General features: G+C 38.3%; 2 protein-coding genes across 3 annotated transcripts; one reads left to right on the top strand and one right to left on the bottom strand.

Annotated features, from left to right (window-relative positions):
• Positions 1 to 2346: 2346 nt before the first annotated feature.
• On the top strand, positions 2347 to 7902 carry LOC114248469 (UPF0669 protein C6orf120 homolog). 2 transcript variants are annotated; one of them, XM_028181719.2, is made up of 4 exons: positions 2347 to 2682; positions 3641 to 3732; positions 6318 to 6452; positions 7240 to 7902. In XM_028181719.2, the coding sequence occupies exons 1-4, from the start codon at positions 2450 to 2452 to the stop codon at positions 7359 to 7361; spliced, it is 582 nt and encodes a 193-aa protein (XP_028037520.2). In that variant the 5' UTR covers positions 2347 to 2449; the 3' UTR covers positions 7362 to 7902. The 2 variants fall into 2 exon arrangements, with proteins under 2 accessions (XP_028037520.2, XP_028037519.2); XM_028181718.2 differs by having other exon boundaries at positions 2371 to 2682; positions 7187 to 7902.
• Positions 7903 to 11570: 3668 nt separating this feature from the next.
• Positions 11571 to 17710, bottom strand: LOC114248462 (thioredoxin-related transmembrane protein 2 homolog). Its single transcript, XM_028181705.2, has 4 exons — positions 17279 to 17710; positions 15184 to 15447; positions 14217 to 14351; positions 11571 to 13714 (listed from the first exon to the last, which is right to left on the bottom strand). The coding sequence occupies exons 1-4, from the start codon at positions 17569 to 17571 to the stop codon at positions 13606 to 13608; spliced, it is 801 nt and encodes a 266-aa protein (XP_028037506.2). The 5' UTR covers positions 17572 to 17710; the 3' UTR covers positions 11571 to 13605.
• Between the last annotated feature and the right edge of the window lie 299 nt (positions 17711 to 18009).

Raw genomic sequence — 18009 nt, 5'->3', positions numbered from 1 at the left:
GTTTGGAGGATAGTAATCCTAGTGACCTTTCCAGTTTTACCAGGACATGTGGGCGAGCACGGAGTCATCCAGGAGGGGTGGAATTTGCTAACAGCTGCCTTCAAAAGCGCCTGCAAGAGAGTTTATACAACTCAATAGAGACATTAATATAAATACTACACAGATAAGAGTGCTTAATATAGAGGGTAGAAGCAAGAAGCACCATCTCAGTGTATTAGAAAATGTCCGCTAAAAGGGAGAGTACCATCACAATCGTAGCTAGTGGAGAGATTTAAAAACAGCGCTTTAAAATACTGTTGAAATTGAACCTTACTTTATCGACTCATGTTATATGAGTACATCTCTAGTTTATACTTTAATATAATCTATGTCTGTAATCTAAGTCTGTAATTCCTGGTTTTTTTTTTGAATGCTTAGATGGGTGGACGAGCTCACAGCCCACCTGGTGTTAAGTGGTTACTGGAGCCCACAGACATCTATAACGTAAATGCGCCACACACCAAGGTGATGATAAAGATCTCAGTATAGTTACAACGGCTGCCCCACCCTTCAACATTACTGCTTCACGGCAGAAATAGGCGGGGTGGTGGTACTTACCCGTGCGGACTCACAAGAGGTCCTATCAGCAGTGATTACGCAAATTGTAATTTGGGGGTTTCATTTTTATTACACGATGTTATTCCTTCACCGTGGAAGTCAATCGTGAACAATGGTTGAGTACGTATTTCATTAGAAAATTTAGTACCCGCCTGAGATTCGAACACCGGTGCATCGCTCAACACGAATTCACCGGATGTCTTATCTTTTAGGCCACAACGAGTTCATAACTACTGTTGAAATTAGAAAATTGAACCCTTCTTTATCGACTCATGTTGTATGAGTACATCTCTAGTTTATACTTTAATTAAATCTATATAAGTCCGTAATTACTGGTCTGTGATAGAACTGTCTCGAATAAAACCATAGAGATAAAACTAAGTTTTGTAAAACAAAGCTGATATATTTTTATTTAATTCAATAACTACCACGCTTCATGTCAATTCAGCACATTTCACTCTGTTTAAAATGTTATACCTATCTACTCATATAATTACCCTTCCCAATACCGTCTTTACCATAAGAGCACACGGGGCCCGTGCTCAGGGCCCCCATTCTCAGGGGGCCCCGAAAGACCGACAATTTCTCGCACACGTTTATTCTCAAAATATTTTTGTTATATACTATGCCTATAATAGAAGATTTTGCTCAACAGAAATCCCGAATGAAACCGTTATCGAAATCGTAACCAAAAAACCAGGAGCATTCTAATATCATTAATGACTGATCATTAATGAGTATTTGATTACCTATAATAAATGGTCTCATACTTAGTAAAAAAATGTTATTATAATTCGCTTTTTTTACTTTCCAAAAGGGCCTCAAATTCTTGTGTGCCCAAGGGCCCCATCCTAGTTTAAGACGTCCCTGACCCTTTCTATACTAGCGCTATGTCGGTAAGTCTTCCAACAATAGCACGCTGCTTACAGGCGGATACTTTCTCAACTTGTCTCATATACAAGATGGTGCTCTTTACCTCTATCCTCCATGGTGCTTAATTAAAGAGACCATACATGAACGTTTAGGACGCTTAATAAAAGCGGCTCTAAATAAAATAATAAAATGTTTATTTTATGTAAAAATGTACAATGCTTTTTTTTTTGTAAATGGCGGGGATCATGGCCTACTAGATCGCACATGCGCGTGACGCATTGCGGTTTTCGCCGCAAACGGCCTTTAGTTTAATATGAAGGGTAGAGCTGAAGAGTACCATCGACTGACTCGGTGGTGCATTCATTAGCCTTCTGATTGTTGCGCTGAGAGTCGTGGGTTCGATTCCCACAGCGGGTAAGCATTGTGTAATTAATAGGTTTGTGTCATTGATATCTCGAATATATTAAGTGTATAATCTATGATTGATATATTTGCGTTTTTTATTATATCAATATCTCTTTTTTTGGTTTTTGGTTTTTTTATTTTATGACCTGGTAGCATAGACCATTAGGTCATATCTTATTTGGACTCTTTTTTTGGGTGTTTATTATATATATATTGTAAATAACATAGTGAATTCTAATTAGGGGCCGGATGATCGTGCGTGAGTTGTTCCCAGTTAAATACTATTGTCATAAAACTACACTTCATTAGAAAAAATATATATTGAAAAAAATCATTTACAGTACAATCTAACAAATCTGCTGTCAAGTTAATTAATTGAAATTCGTTTCCATTTATAATCAGCAGACACAGTATTGGTCTTTGTTCCAAAAAAATATAAGTCTGGACTATGTTCCCTTTGCTCGTCAATAGAAGCCAATAAAAAATGACAAATTTTGATATCTAATGGTTTTCAAAATTTTCATTATTATGTTTTTTAAACCTAAACAACGTTAATTCCTTAAGTTTTAGTAAAATGCGCCGCAAATTTATAATAATACTTTTAGGAATAATATGTGCTTCGACTCTTTCGTCCTTGTTCAGCGCTTTACCAGAACGACAGCCGAATAAATTGCTTTTGAACGTTGCATCCGGAATCGTTGGCGCAGGAAACTTTACGTACTGGCATTTGGGATACACTGGACCTCTGTCGATAGAGTTGAGGTCGTTATCAGGCGACGCTGATCTTTATGTCGCATATCACATGAGGTTAGTGTGTAAAATGACCGTTACAGTATGTAAGGAGTAACATTCCCTGAACGAACCGGTCGTTTTGTTTATTTATTAGCGAACGAATTGTAATTAAATTTTTCCTCTCCTACTCTCCGTAAGCTAGCACTGGCACTGTTACCCTCAGACACAGCCCACTGAGTTTCTTGCCGAATCTTCTACCGATCCGGTGGTAGATACTGCAAATCACTGCTCTTGCTAGGGTTCGTGTTAGCAACGTCGTCAGGTTTGAGCCCCGTGAGCTCACCTACTAGTTAAGATTCCGCTGAAATAGCCTCTCGCCTTATCAGCTTAGGTAGGAAAAAAAAAGGCACTATTATAGTGTGTTGGAGTTTGAATATGATAGTAATGGCAGGCAACACTTGACACATGTAAGGTTATAGATTTCGTATATTGGAATGCTTATTTAACTGTTTAAAACAAATTATTGTCTTCTCTTCAGTGAAAACAATGACTTCTCATCTAGACACAGAGTTTTATATAAATAAAATATTGTAATTGTGTAATAGTGTTTTTATTTTTTATTGCTTAGATGGTTGGACGAGCTCACAGCCCACCTGGTGTTAAGTGGTTACTGGAGCCCATAGACATCTACAACGTAAATGTGCCACCCATATAGTAACAACGGCTGCCCCGCCCCTCAAACCGAAACGCATTACTGCTTCACGGTAGAAATAGGCAGGGGGCGGTGGTACCTACCCGCGCGGACTCACAAGAGCTCCTACCACCAGTAAAAAAAGTACAAAAGTACCAGTGTACAAAGTATTTGCAATATAATTATATTAACCATGAAGCAGAGTGTTTTTCAATAGCCCCTCACCTCCAGAACCCAGTCCCCTCAAATTTAACCGTCCAACATAGTGATTATTGAATGACCCAATGGTTCACTATACAGCGGGGTCTCGTAAAAATTTTGTTGTTGTTTTTTTGTTCACAGACCCGGCTACGAAGTGTTCGAGAATGAATACAGCTCCATTACATGCGGTCTCGATGTTGTGTACGTCCCTGATGACTATCTCAGACCGATAGGTATGACAGTTATTAAACATGTTATTTAGAAAAAGTCAATTTAGTTTAACTAGTGGCGGAAACAATAACAAAAATTTTACAACAAACATAGCGTACAACTATATGGGTTGTATCAAATACATTGTAGTGTGTGTAATTTTTTTTATCGATTTACAATATTTTTTATGCATAATTAATTAAAAAATTAACATTCTGCACTGCTTCAAGTGTGGGAAGTTTTATACTCCTGTCTGCACAATTTTGGTAAAAAGGGGTACATAGTTTTTGCTTCACATATAGATAACAAAAAGACAGACTTGCAATAACTATGGATGATTTGATAGCAATTGCAGGTTTAATTTTTAATCACTTATGCTGTCTGATTGAATTCAATAATTTATTTAGTGTTAATGTTTGTGTAATAAGCAGTATAAATATAATCAAATCACCAACTCAATGGTGTACGGTTACTGCATTAGAATAATTGAAGGATCTGAGGCATCAGCTGCTGCCTACCGCTGAGGATATATTGCTGAGGATGCATCTGGTCATCGTTCTCGTTGAACCCGTCGCTTGCGACGAAGGGCTCGACGAGTAAATTAACCCTCAGACACAGCCCACTGAGTTTCTTGCCGGATCTTGTCAGTGGGTCGCGTTTCCGATCCGGTGGTAGATTCTGCGAAGCACGGCTCTTGCTAGGGTTCGTGTTAGCAACGTCCTCAGGTTTGATCCCCGTGAGCTCACCTACCAGTTAAAGTTACGCTGACATAGCCTCTCAAGGCTATCAGCTTAGGTAGGAAAAAAAAACCAAAGCATATAGTTTATTGTGGCCCGTATGTACTTAGTCTGGCCATAAATACTGTTACAATTAAAAATAAACAAAATATTACATTTGAATTTGGAATCTGTCATTTTTATATGATTGCTCATTGATTTCTCATTTTGGCGCCAATACATTGTACAATATTTTGCGATATTAAAATAATTTAGCCCACTGAGTTTCTCGCCGGATCTTCTCAGTGGGTCGCGTTTCCGATCCGGTGGTAGATTCTGCGAAGCACGGCTCTTGCTAGGGTTCGTGTTAGCAACGTCATCAGGTTTGAGCCCCGTGAGCTCACCTACAAAAGTTAGGGTTACGCTGACATAGCCTCTCAAGGCTCTCAGCTTAGGTAGAAAAAAAAAAAAAAAAAAAAAAAAAAAATAATTTTTAAAATTCTCCATATGCTTGATATTAGTAAAATGTTTGTGCGCCGGGCTATTAATAGGTGCAATGAGACCTCCTCTGTTTATGACAGAAAAAGATCTGGCCGTCCACGTAGTGTTCGTACGAAAAAGGTGGTCAAAGCAGTAAGGGAAAGAATTCGAAGAAATCCTGTCCGAAAGCAAAAGATTTTATCTCGGGAGATGAAGATAGCACCTAGAACCATGTCGCGTATTTTAAAAGATGACTTAGGACTTGCAGCCTATAAGAGACGTACTGGTCATTTCTTAACTGATAATTTAAAAGAGAATAGGGTGGTAAAATCGAAACGACTACTGAAGCGGTACGCAAAGGGAGGTCATAGAAAAAAATTGTTTACGGATGAGAAATTTTTTACAATTGAGCAACATTTTAACAAACAAAATGACTGTATTTATGCTCAAAGCTCTAAGGAAGCTTCCCAATTAGTCGACAGAGTGCAACGTGGTATCAGACTTCGGTGATGGTTTGGTGGGGTATTAGCTATTAAGGAGTAAAAAAGTATGAGCCATACTACTTCCACAAAAGTATGAGCCATACTTTTGTGGAAAAGGTATCAAAAAATGGCATAAGTGTATCAAGATACCATTCTTGAGAAGGTAGTGAAGCCCCTTAACAACAACACCATGTTCAATAATCAAGAATGGTCCTTCCAGCAAGACTCGGCGCCAGGTCATAAAGCTCGGTCTACGCAGTCTTGGTTGGAAACGAACGTTTCGGACTTCATCAGAGCTGAAGACAGGCCGTCGTCTAGTCCCGACCTTAATCCGCTGGATTATGATTTATGGTCAGTTTTAGAGAGTACGGCTTGCACTAAACGCCATGATAATTTGGAGTCCCTAAAACAATCCGTACGATTGGCAGTGAAAAATTTTCCCATGGAAAGAGTGCGTGCTTCTATTGATAACTGGCCTCAACGTTTAAAGGACTGTATTGCAGCCAATGGAGACCACTTCAAATAAGCTTTTTATACTTTAAATTGTTTTATATTTATGTATTAAACTAACATACTGTAAAAGTAATAAATATTATAATCAATAGATTTTTTTAAATTTTAATTGTAACAGTATTTATGGCCAGACTAAGTATAGGTACCACAGTCTTGTCATATTTGTGTTCCGCTTTGAAGACTGCCTTTATATAAAAAAGTTTTTTATTTCCTTGGAGGCACATGAGCGTACGGCCCACCTGATGGTGAGTAATTACCGTCGCCCATGGACTTCAGCAATGCCAGGTGCAGAGCCGAGCCGCTGCCTACCAAAGTTCCAATTTGAGACTTCGATACACCAGTGCACGGATAGCACTTGACTTTGTTGCACGTTATTAAGTCCGTGGACTGCAATAACGTTTCAAATATCCATTTAAGGCGTCGGGATATTTGGTCACTGGGCCTACGAACAATCCGAGTACAAGATCCGCGTGTACCAGGACAATACTCCGGTGATCTACCCCAGGGTGATGGCAGGGGAGGAGACCTCCTACAAACCCAACGAGTACCCAGGTATGATTCGCGACCGAGAACCGCCTTGTTCCTCTCGTAAGCGCGGGTAGGTACCACTGCCGAAATAGGCAGCTATTTCTGCCGTGAAGCAGTAATGCGTTTCGATTTGAAGGGTGGGGCAGCCGTTGTAACTATACTGAGACCTTAGAACCCATAGCTGAAAGTGGGAGGCGTTTGGTTGTAAATGTCCATGGGCTCCGGTAACAACTTAACACCAGGTTGGCTGTGAAATCGTCCACCCATCTAAGCAGTAAATAAAAATAAAAAAAAGACACCCAGACACAGAGCAATCAAACTTGTTCATGACGAGTATGTTTGCCCGATGCGGGAATAGAACCCGCGACCCACGGCGCGACAGTCAGGGCCGATAACTACTGCACCAGTGAGTCAGTCAAAAAGTGAGATGAGATTATCATCAATGCAGTCCAAGTCAATTAAGTGTATATCTATACTAATATATAAATCTACAGTGGGTTTTTACGGATGTTCCGTTATAACTACTGAACCATGCATCCGATTGACTTGAAACTTGGTATTCATGTAGAAAATACATTTGCTTAATGGATAGGCTAATATTTATATGAGCGTTGGACTCCCTACACCAGTTGTGGGGGCGTTAATGATGAGAATCTTTGTGGGGGTGAGAAATAATAATGATGTCTATGGGCTCCAGTAACCACTTAACACCAATAAAAAAAAAACCTTTGAATTTGATCAGAGGCGTTTATTTCAAGCTACCGTCAATTGTTTGTTTTGCAGTCAGCCTATAAGTCCAGCGCTCTTTCAGAAGGCGATGCTAAACGCGAAAGGCGGGACCATGATCGCAGAACTGAAGATGAAAACAAATCTAGATTCATCATTCCACTCCTGAATATACTGGATACGCTATTGGATTTTGTGTTTTTGTAAACGCTTTTCAGTCCGAAGCGGTTTTCGGTGATTTGTTGATAGATTAGTGAGTCTCGATGGGAATAAACAAAGTACCTTGAGCGTTGCTTTATCTATTCATAACTTGGCGGAGTCACAACGTGGTGATATGTTTTGTTTTTTTTAAGGAATTTGATGACCTGGTAACTAAGACCTTTAAGTCATGTCTTATTTTAACTTAATATTCTTATTTGTATGAAAAGTGATAATATGGAGTGAAATGAAATGAAGATGATTAATTAGAGACATTAATCAACTGTGATGAAATTAAATGAAATGAGATGATGTGGGATGAAATATAATCTTAGTAAAATGGTAGTCATTTACTGAGATTTTTTCAGTGGACTTTTTGGAAGAAAAAAATTTACCCTATAGTCAATGGAACATATTTAGTCACTTGGGGAATTCATTTACCTTCCACTCACAACACTTCAGTCCGCGTTGCTATTCGCACAGCCAAGGGTAGGCAGGAGTGACGCAGGATAATCCAGGTGAAAGCTATTAGAGGTCACGACCCTCAGCATTGAGGATTATCGACGCAGGTTTTCCGAGCGCTATGACATGTCCTTCTTCAAACGAGGCTTGTGGAGAGTATTAAGCGGTAGGCAGCGGCTTGGCTCTGCCCCTGGCATTGCTGAAGTCCATGGGCGACGGTAACCACTCACCATCAGTTGGGCCGTGCGCTCGTCTGCCTACAAGGGCAATAAAAAAAATTAAAAAAAAAGGAGAAAGAGGGGCTCATGATATTTTAGTAAAGTCTTCTTCTTGAATTATCCCACTACGCAGGGTTTTCACGGCAAATTCTCCTCTTCCATTCAGGCCTATCCTATCCAGTCTTCTCTTCCATTCAGGATTATCTCCGCGCTCACACCCTTCCATCGCATGTCCTCATTCATGCTCATTCAAGTCTCATTGTATATTACTGATATTTCGATACTTTTAGACAAGTTTTTGACTAGAATAACCACATGATATATACTAGAGTTTACTAGATTGATCTCCACTCCACTCCCGGTATCAGATTGGTCGTAACTTATAATGATAAAAGGGTCCTGAAGCATTGTTATTGCATATATAGAGATAGCAGGTCAAAGATTATCTTTATATATCTATAAGACTTTTATTATTAAGGCGCTTGGATTGCCAAACTCTTTGCCTTCTTTTGTTTGTTAATGTTTTTTTTTTTTTTTTAGACTTAGGTATCTTAGTCATAGGGCCATTCTCAGTATCTTCGGTTTAGTCTATCCCAGAGTCGACTAGATATTCCGGCGCCTTAGTAAAAACAGAAATCGCCATAATTACTTCAGTGCGTCGCATAGGACACCGGTGACCTACACGACAGTCAAAGGGTTAATTAAATTAAAATACTTTAACGATTTGAAGAACGCGATGTCGCTGACAAACGTCCCCTCCGTCGTCTGCGATCACGTAAACAGTAAACTAATTCAAAACATCAGTGTGCTTAGTGCGAGTTTTTTAACGTTCTCGATAACGTAAAAGTTAACACAATTTTGTATGCAGTTGGAACAGCGCCCCTAGCGGCAAACGTAGGCAAACGATTTCATTCCATACAAAGATGAGTTAACTTTTACGCTATCGAGAACGTTAAAGAACTCGCACTAAGCACACAGACATAATAAACGCGCAGTAGTAAATTTTGATTTTATTTATCCGAAGAAAAAAGAAAGATGTGTGGTGTCGTGGGACACCGGATAGGAACGAAGTTCCATATTATGAAAAATATTAATTTAAAGTTCTATTCGAGGTATAAAGAAAATAATTATTCTGGCATACATTTTTTATTATAATTTTTTTATTGATAAAAAAAAAGTACTTTACAAAGTTATCTACTTTATTTTATTCACAATGATTTATAAAAAAAAATATTATAATAATATACAAAGAAACAGCTATTTATATGAATAATAATAATAACCATCATCATCATCATTATTTCCTATTACCCTCTGCTGGGGTGTAAGGGCTCGAATCAAAATTTTCCATGTATAGCCATCATACTAACTAAGACTATACATAAATAATAAAAAATCTTACGTTACGGACGTTCTTTCCCGGTACCCCTCCGTATCGTCCCATAAGGAATTTCATTCCAAAAACGCCAGTATTCAAGGCGACAGAAATATTTCAATGATGAGTTCTTGACGTCACGCCTCTAGCTGGTTGTATCTATGAAAGCCGGTGATCACAGTCGAATAATCAAATCAAATCAAATCAAAATTTTTTTTTATTCAACATAAATGAAAGTACATACTTGTTGAACGTCAAAAAGAACTACCGCCAATTCACAAGAACTAGCCTCCGTCCTGAGAAGAATTGGCAAGAAACTCAGCGGGCATGTCTTTTTTTTTTTTTTTACATATGAAATTATTATTTATTTATTTTTTAATATTAGATTATTTTTTTTTAAATATGAATTTTTTACAATGAGTAATATAACGTAACAATTACTACAATATTGAAATGCCCGGAGCGAGCAACTCATTCCCACTTTGTGCAATCTTCTAGAAATCAATGAAGATAAATGTAAATATTTTTATGAAATCTAGAATCTGAAATCTAGGAATAAAGAATATCTTTAACCCGAAATCTATATAATAGTAATCAATGTTGTTCTCATCAATATCTTGTACTGTTTATGTATTTCTAGTCAATAAAATAAATAAATTTTTATTATATACCTTTTTTATTTATTTACCCTCGATACTGATATTATAAAAATGTGACAAGAAAATCAGTTCGAAGAGATTGAAACATTTCTGATGCTAGCCAGATTATATGAGTGTACTGGGCTCACGACAAACCGGAAGAGGTGGGGATTGCACAGTCTTTTGAGAATCATATCGAGCAAGATCGAGGGACTGCTGATCAATAGCCTTTGCAGTAGGCATTTGTAAGGAGAAAAAAAAAATTAAAAAAATAAATAAATGTAATGGTATAAAATGTATTTATAATGATAGTTACGTGTTAGATTTTTTAAGTTACTAACATAGATTATAAGTAATGATTACTAACAAAATGTTATGGTTTAAAAAAAAAAAAGAAAACTGAAATAAAGTATTAAAAAAAAAAAAAAAGAATTGCTCATGAGACGCGTAACATTTGACCCATGGAGGGTAGAGGTAAGGAGAACCGTCTCATATGGGAGAAGCTTGAAAAAGTGTCCCACTTTCAGCACTAAATAACAGTTCAAAAATCCTCCAGAATGGCGCTAGCATAGGCACAGGGTGTGATATGTATTGAGCAGTTGTTAACTGATTGAAGTATGCTGAGTTAGGAAATTTAATATATTTAATGACTAGAGTAGTTAGTGACAATGTAATATACGAGACCTCACATGTTTACGTAGTCTTTTTTTTTTGTATTGCCTATATGTGTGGACGAGCTCACAGCCCACGTGGTGTTTAATGGTTACTAGAGCCCATAGACATCTACAACGAAAAATGCGCCACCCACTTTGAGATATAAGTTCTAAGGTCTCAAGTATAGTTACAACGGCTGCCCCGCCCTTCAAACCGAAACGCATTACTGCTTCACGGCAGAAATAGGCAGGGTGATGGTCGTATATACCCGTGCGGACTCACAAGAAGTCGTACAACCAGTACAAATGCGTTGGGATCGTTTGCCTACGTTTGTTGAGTTAACTTTTACGCTATCGAGAACGTTAAAAAACTCGCACTGAGCACACTGCAGGAAATATGAATTTCGCTCACAAATACCCCCACACGTCACCAGAGACGTCTTAAACTAGGATGGGGCCCTTGGGCACACAAGAATTTGGGCCCCTTTTGGAAAGTAAAAAAAGCGAATTATAATAACATTTTTTTACTGAGTATGACTATTTATTATAGGTAATCAAATACAGTATGATATAATATGTCATTAATGATATTAGAATGCTCCTGGTTTTTTGGTTACGATTTCGATAACGGTTTCTTTCGGGATTTCTGTTGAGTAAAACCTTCTATTATAAGCATAGTATATGCCTTGTAAATACCTTCTGATTACTGATTTGTGAAAAAAGTGTAATGTGCCCGACAAAAATGTTTTGAGAATAAACGTGTGAGAGAAATTTTCGGTCTTTCGGGGCCCTCTGAGAATGGGGGCCCTGGGCACGGGCCCCGTGTGCCCTTATGGTAAAGACGGTATTGCACGTCACAATAAAACAACTAATAAAAATGCGAATAATTTATTAAACTCAATAAAACAATCAAAATCAGAGGCAGCGTCTGATCTGAGTCAACCTCTGCGCATCACACGATTCCTCAATGAAGATTTTCATTTTACAAGTCTTATTACGTGAGATTCGAGAATTTAAAAACAATAAATATTTAAAACAACACTCTTAACGATAAAACATGGCAACACAACCTTATATTTGGTATTCACTGGGACTTTTTGGCGGGAACGTGAGTAATGAAGTTGTGTTTTTTTTTTTTTTGTCTATTTAGTGTTTCTTCGGGTTTAAATGTGTAGCAACGGTGGTTTATTAACTGTTTAATATCTGTGAAAGTGCACAAATGTGGGAAAATTAAACAAAGCCGTTGGACGTCACTTCTCGGGATCCACCAAAAAGTCCACTGAAAAAATCTCAGTAAGTGACCATCATTTTACCGAGATTATATTTCATCCCATATCATCTCATTTCATTTAATTTCATCCCAGTTGATTAATATCTCAAGTTAATCATCTTCATTTCATTTAATTTCATTTCAATACATATTATCATTTTTCATAGAAATAAGACATGACTTAAAGGTCTTAATTACCAGGTCATTAAATCCCTTAAAAAAATGGTATTCACTTGTTAGGGGGAACGCGAGCGGCAAAATTGTTAACTTGCTTCTTTAGAACCAAATGTGTAATAACAGTGGTTTATAAACCAGAGTTTTGGGCCGAATCTTTTCAGTGGATTGCAATTTCGATTCGTTGGTAGATTCTTCAAAGCACTGCTCTTGCCAGGGCTAGTGTTAGCAAATTATCTCAGGTTGAACCCGTAAGCTCACATAACAATCCAAGCGTATCTGGAGTAAGCTCTTAAGCTACCAGTAAATAGGTAGGGAAAAAAGGAGCTTATTAATCCTAAAGCATCTGTGAAAGCACAGTCCAAAAGTGTGAAATGAAACAAAATCGGGAGACAATTTAAGTTCCCTTAAAAAGTCCATTTGAGTCTTACTAAATAACTACAATTTTGCTAAGATTTTATTTCATTCAATCAAACTCTCAAATTAATCAACCTAATATAATTTTTCATCTTAAAGACGCGCATGCATTTAATAATTGAAGATTTTTGTACACTCGACACTGACAATAATGGCGTCGCTAGAAGCTAGTTTCAGGCTTTGCAGGAAAGGTAGATGGCAAACGTCCCAGAGGACGCAGTCTCACTAGATGGTCGGACCAAATACGATCCTCTCTGAACATCAACTTCCACAATGCTCTTCATGAAGCTAAGGATCGCGGCAGATGGATGGGGAATCGTACGGGAGAAGCTGATGCAACGGGGGAGTCACGACCCTCAGTAATGAGGAATAAAAGGTGAGGGGGAGGAGAAGTTAGTTGCACTATAAAAGATGCTAAAGAGGCTTTCGGCAGGCACGTGAGGAGAGACGCCGTGTAGATGATACTATACTATACATTTTATAGATGTGAGTGACGATACAACCAATATTATATTTCATCCTATATCGTCTCACGTCTTTTCATTAAATTTCATGACAATTGATTAAGTTTCCTTCGTATTTCAATCTTATCTTATACCTTTAAACGAGCAATTCTTGTATCTGAATCTCGGAAACGGCTCCAACGATTTTTATAATATTTAGTATACAGGGGATTTCGGGGGCGATAAATCGATCTAGCTACGATTTATTTTCAGAAAATTTTGTTTTATTCGTGTTTTCAATAATCAACTATTCCCGACATCTATTGGCGAATAGTAATACTATTTTTCTTAATTGAGGGCAACTAACCGCTTTAAAGACACAACAAGATGGCGTTATCAAAAAATCGGTCATCATCTAGTATTCATAAACTGTCAATAATTAAAACGGCGAATTATAAAAATCTTATTATTTGACACTGGCTAATTCACAAACCGTGCCGGAGCCAAAAACTACAGAAGGAGAAACCACATATCTTCAGGCGTCTGCGGGTGTGGTTCCTACGGGTTGCAATTGGGCAGTAATAAGACCTGCGCTGTGGCGGTCTACTCATCCTTCTTATTCTGTCTGAAGGAGGCCAGTTTCTCTTTGCACTCCGTGTACAGACCATCCAGATCAAACGCCGCTTTCATATTGTCCTTCGAGAATAGAAACCTATAGAAAAATAAGACAACGTCTTTATTAATAAACCAAAACAATTGAGGATGTCAGCGCAAAAGTGGCCTAACCCACTATTCATATTTATGCTTATGTATTGCAATTTATTTAAAGCATAATTACTGGTGGTAGGACCTCTTGTGAGTCCGCGCGGGTAGGTACCACCGCCTCGACTATTTCTGCCGTGAAGCAGTAATGCGTTTCGGTTTGAAGGGCGGGGCAGCCGTTGTAACTGTACTGAGGCCTTAGAACTTATATCTCAAGACGGGTGGCGCATTTACATCGTAGATGTCTATGGGCTCCAGTAACCACTTAACACCAGGTGGGCTGTGAGCTCGTCCACCCATCTAAGCAATAAAAAAAGGCATTCACGTTATGATGTGTAAGTTAAAGTGGAAAAAACTGTAACGCATTACTGCTTAGAAATAGGTAGGGTGATGGTACATTCCTGTGCGGGCTCACATGACGCCCTGCCACCAATCAAATCAAAATGTCTCACTTCTGAAGTTTCCCAGTGCTGTCGGGCTGCGGTCTCCTCATCTTCTCCCGGCCCTCGCTCATGACCATCACCGTGGGCAGCTGCCGACTCGTCGGCCCATCCTGCACTTTATATTTAAGACCGGAACCAGGGTACCTGAAATAATTAGTGGATTTCTTTCAAACACACCAAACAAAAATATAAAAATCAAACCCGCAAAATTATAATTTGCGTAATTACTGGTGGTAGAACCTCTTGTGAGTCCACGCGGGTAGGTACCAACACCCCGCTATTTCTGCCGTGAAGCAGTAATGCGTTTCGGTTTGAGGGGTGGGGCAGCCGTTGTAACTATACTGAGTGAGACCTTAGAAGTTATATCTCAAGGTGGGTGGCGCATTTAGGTCGTAGATGTCTATGGGTTCCAGTAACCACTTACTACCAGGTGGGCTGTGAGCTCGTCCACCCACATAAGCAATAAAAAAATTAAAAAACAAAGAATTGTATTTATCTGTTTGTTTTTTTTGCTACCTATGCTGATAGCCTTGAGATGCTATTTCAGCTTCACTCTAACGTGTGTAGGTGAGCTCACGGGGCTCAAACCTGACGACGTTGCTAACACGAACCCTAGCAAGAGCCGTGCTTCGCAGAATCTACCGCCGGATCGGAAACGCGACTCACTGAGAAGATCCGGCGAGAAACTCAGTGGGCTGTTCCAATAATCAAAACCTCGACTTTATATTTCAAGGCGGGCTATTTAAGTTCTTGTAACCGCTCGATGTCAGGTAGACTACGAGCTCGCCTGAATTGGTTATATAAAAAAACCAAAGATTCACATATCCTTAATCCTTGAGTCGTGTCTGTTTGATCTCGAACTGTCTCACGGTTACTAGCGTTTTAAATCTAAGCTAGTATGGTCAGCTAGTAAATAAATAAATATGATGAAACAAAGATTCCTTAATCTAATCTCAAAGAACGCCTGATCACTCACCTCCCAACATCCAGCTTGCCGAACCTCAAATTATCCAGACTATAGCTTGAAGATAGCTCAGCAAAGACCGGTGCGAAATTCACGCAGGCCGGGTGCCATGCCGCGTACAGACACACGACCCAGGTGGCGTGCTTGTTGCGTTTCAACTCGTCCTCCAAGGACTCGGGTCCTCGGAAGTAGGTGACGTGTTCCGGTCCTGTGTACGTTGGCTCCGGGAGGAGCAGAGCCAGGAGTATGATCGCGGCTGCATAGGGAAGGCCGTACCTGAAAATATGTTTGAGAAATTTGATTTTGGTATGCCCTTCTCTCACCCGAGGTCCGATCACCATCCGGGGTCAGAGATCGGGCGGAATGGGGGTTCCCGGCGAGACCTCAAGCAGTCCGGACCGACGTGTCAACGACGTAATTACTAGTGGTAGGACCACTTGTGAGTCCGCGCAGATAGGTACCACCGCCCTGCCTATTTCTGCCGTGAAGCAGTAATGCGTTTCGGTTTGAAGGGTGGGGCAGCCGTTGTAACTATACTGAGACTTTAGAACTTGTATCTCAAGATGGGTGGCGCATTTACGTTGTAGATGTCTATGGGTTCCAGTGACCACTTAACACCAGGTGGGCTGTGAGCTCGTCCACCCATCTAAGCAATAAGCAATAAAAATATATATGTATATATATATATATATTGACGCTTGAAAGGCAAACGTGACAAAGCAACAATGCGTGAACTTTCCGGCAGACTAATTTAAAATTGAAATACCTGAAAACAAATTTTATTTTAACAAATATAGCTGTAGTAGAATCTAGCTAGTAGCTGTAGGATTGAAATGATTTTAATGGACCTAGAAATAATTTTTTTTTACGTAATGAATATGGTTATTGCCTATCATTTATGTACAAAGCAGTTATTGTCATTGCCTTTCAAGCGTCGATATATTTTATTTTCGTTAAAGAATTTCTTGATTCGGTCGCCGCTCTCAAAGCCCGCGATAAAAGCTATGCAATAGCTTAAAAGCTATATGTTTTATATGTTTTCAAAATAGTTGATAATAATATATAATCATGCATCACTTGATCTCATAAGAACACACTGTATATGAATCAACCTTTATCTAACTTTTCACACTAAGTAAACAGTTAATTTGTGCTAAATGACTTAGGCACTTGATAATTGTATTTGCAATCCACAAATAAATATATGCAAATTACAAACACAAGATTAAACCATAAAAGTACTTTTCATTGTAAAGGCCATGAATACTGAATTAACGGGTGCTGACATGTCCGAATTTTAAATTTGTATTTCATGTTAATTTTCTAGTCAAGCGTCAAGGATTGTGGTTTATTTAATTAATCTATATGTAATTACAGACAAAAATTATGTGGCATATATTACAGTGATGTTGAAAATAATCTTATTTAAAAGATCCACACTTAATATATCAAATTGTCACCAGCACAATGAAAACTATACGCAAGCTGTAACTTTTTAAAGATGATCCAAAAGATAAAGGACTCCGAAGACTAACTGTTAATTAAATACTTTTTTATATAATAACAAGCTGACTCTGCAGACGTCGTAGTGCCTCAATCCATAAATAATCCATAAAATAAACTTAAAACAAACAAACGGAATCTGTCCAATGGGGGACACACGAGGAAAAATAAAATGGTTATTTTTATTTAATTCTGAGCATTTTCATATTTATCTACCTTTTAAACCTTCTCTAGACTTCAAAAAATAATTCAAGACCAAAATTAGCTAGCCAAATCAGTCCAGCTATTCTCGAGTTTTAGCGAGACTAACAAACAGCAATTCATTTTTATATATATAGAAGACAGAAGAAGAAGATATAACGATGTTGAACGGTGATAGGCTATTTGCTTGAAGGGATATATGTCTTTGTAATTAATGTTGCATTTTATTTGGTATTAGGATAAACATTTTGATGTTTTTAATTTGAACTTCAATTATGAGTACCCCATTGAGAGCTGAAGTTTTTTTTTTTTTTTTTTCCTTTCAAATTTTAAATTTCGAATGGCTCTCCTGTAAAGTTGCAAAAATCGCTTAATTTCGCTTTATATTTTTTTTTGAACATACCTAATGTCGGCGTAGAACCACAGAATTAAGTTCGCAATCTTGGTATAAACGAACGAAGACGACAGATAGTTCACCATCGTGACGCTTCCCGCTTTTCTCGTCCTCAACATTATCACTATAATTAGGAAAAATAGTATTTCCGTTTCACGGCTGTCCAATTCGCAGTCACTCTCCGGAAATATATAATTACAAATAATGGATGTACGCTTGCAGAGAACGTACGATAAACTTAGCAATATGTTAACCCAATAGTATGGTTTTAATAGTTGTCGAAAATCACTGTTAAAAGACATCGTTGCCGGGTTAATTTATGTTACAATACAAAAAAAAAGGTTTTTTTTAGCTTGGATTAAATTGAAATTTTTGAAATCGAAAGCACTGCCCAAATGACAATTGACAGAATATTACAGATTACAAATTACAGATTAGTTTGGGTAGGTTTTTTTAAATTTTATGACCTGGTAACATAGACCTTTCGGTCAAGAGAGTAGAGTATGATTGAAATCATAGACTATACATGTGTAATAGCGAATACCTATGTTCTGGAACTACGGTTAGGATAGAATATCTTTTCTAAATTACATTGCTATCGGAAACAGACGAGTAAACGATCCAGTTTTCTTTAGTCGAGGCGGGCTGTTTGCATATACCAGGGTCCAGCCTAACGTAGGCTGCTGCTTCCTAGAAGGAATAATTTTAAACACATTTAAGGGGAAGTTGGTGAGCCGCCT

This window comes from Bombyx mandarina, chromosome 24, assembly GCF_030267445.1.
Source record: "Bombyx mandarina strain Sakado chromosome 24, ASM3026744v2".
Lineage (NCBI taxonomy): Eukaryota > Metazoa > Arthropoda > Insecta > Lepidoptera > Bombycidae > Bombyx > Bombyx mandarina.
This window is presented reverse-complemented; position numbering and strand designations above follow the sequence as displayed.

Excerpts from the sequence above, each read along its gene's own strand:
- LOC114248469 (XM_028181718.2), top strand. The coding sequence starts at position 2,450 with ATGCGCCGCAAATTTATAATAATACTTTTAGGAATAATATGTGCTTCG. Across the intron at positions 2,683-3,640 it reads TATGTCGCATATCACATGAG|ACCCGGCTACGAAGTGTTCG; the intron begins GTTAGTGTGTAA and ends TTTTGTTCACAG. Across the intron at positions 6,453-7,186 it reads CAAACCCAACGAGTACCCAG|CTACCGTCAATTGTTTGTTT; the intron begins GTATGATTCGCG and ends GTTTATTTCAAG.
- LOC114248462 (XM_028181705.2), bottom strand. The coding sequence starts at position 17,571 with ATGTCTTTTAACAGTGATTTTCGACAACTATTAAAACCATACTATTGG. Across the intron at positions 15,448-17,278 it reads TGGTTCTACGCCGACATTAG|GTACGGCCTTCCCTATGCAG; the intron begins GTATGTTCAAAA and ends ACATATTTTCAG. Across the intron at positions 14,352-15,183 it reads GGCAAGCTGGATGTTGGGAG|GTACCCTGGTTCCGGTCTTA; the intron begins GTGAGTGATCAG and ends TAATTATTTCAG.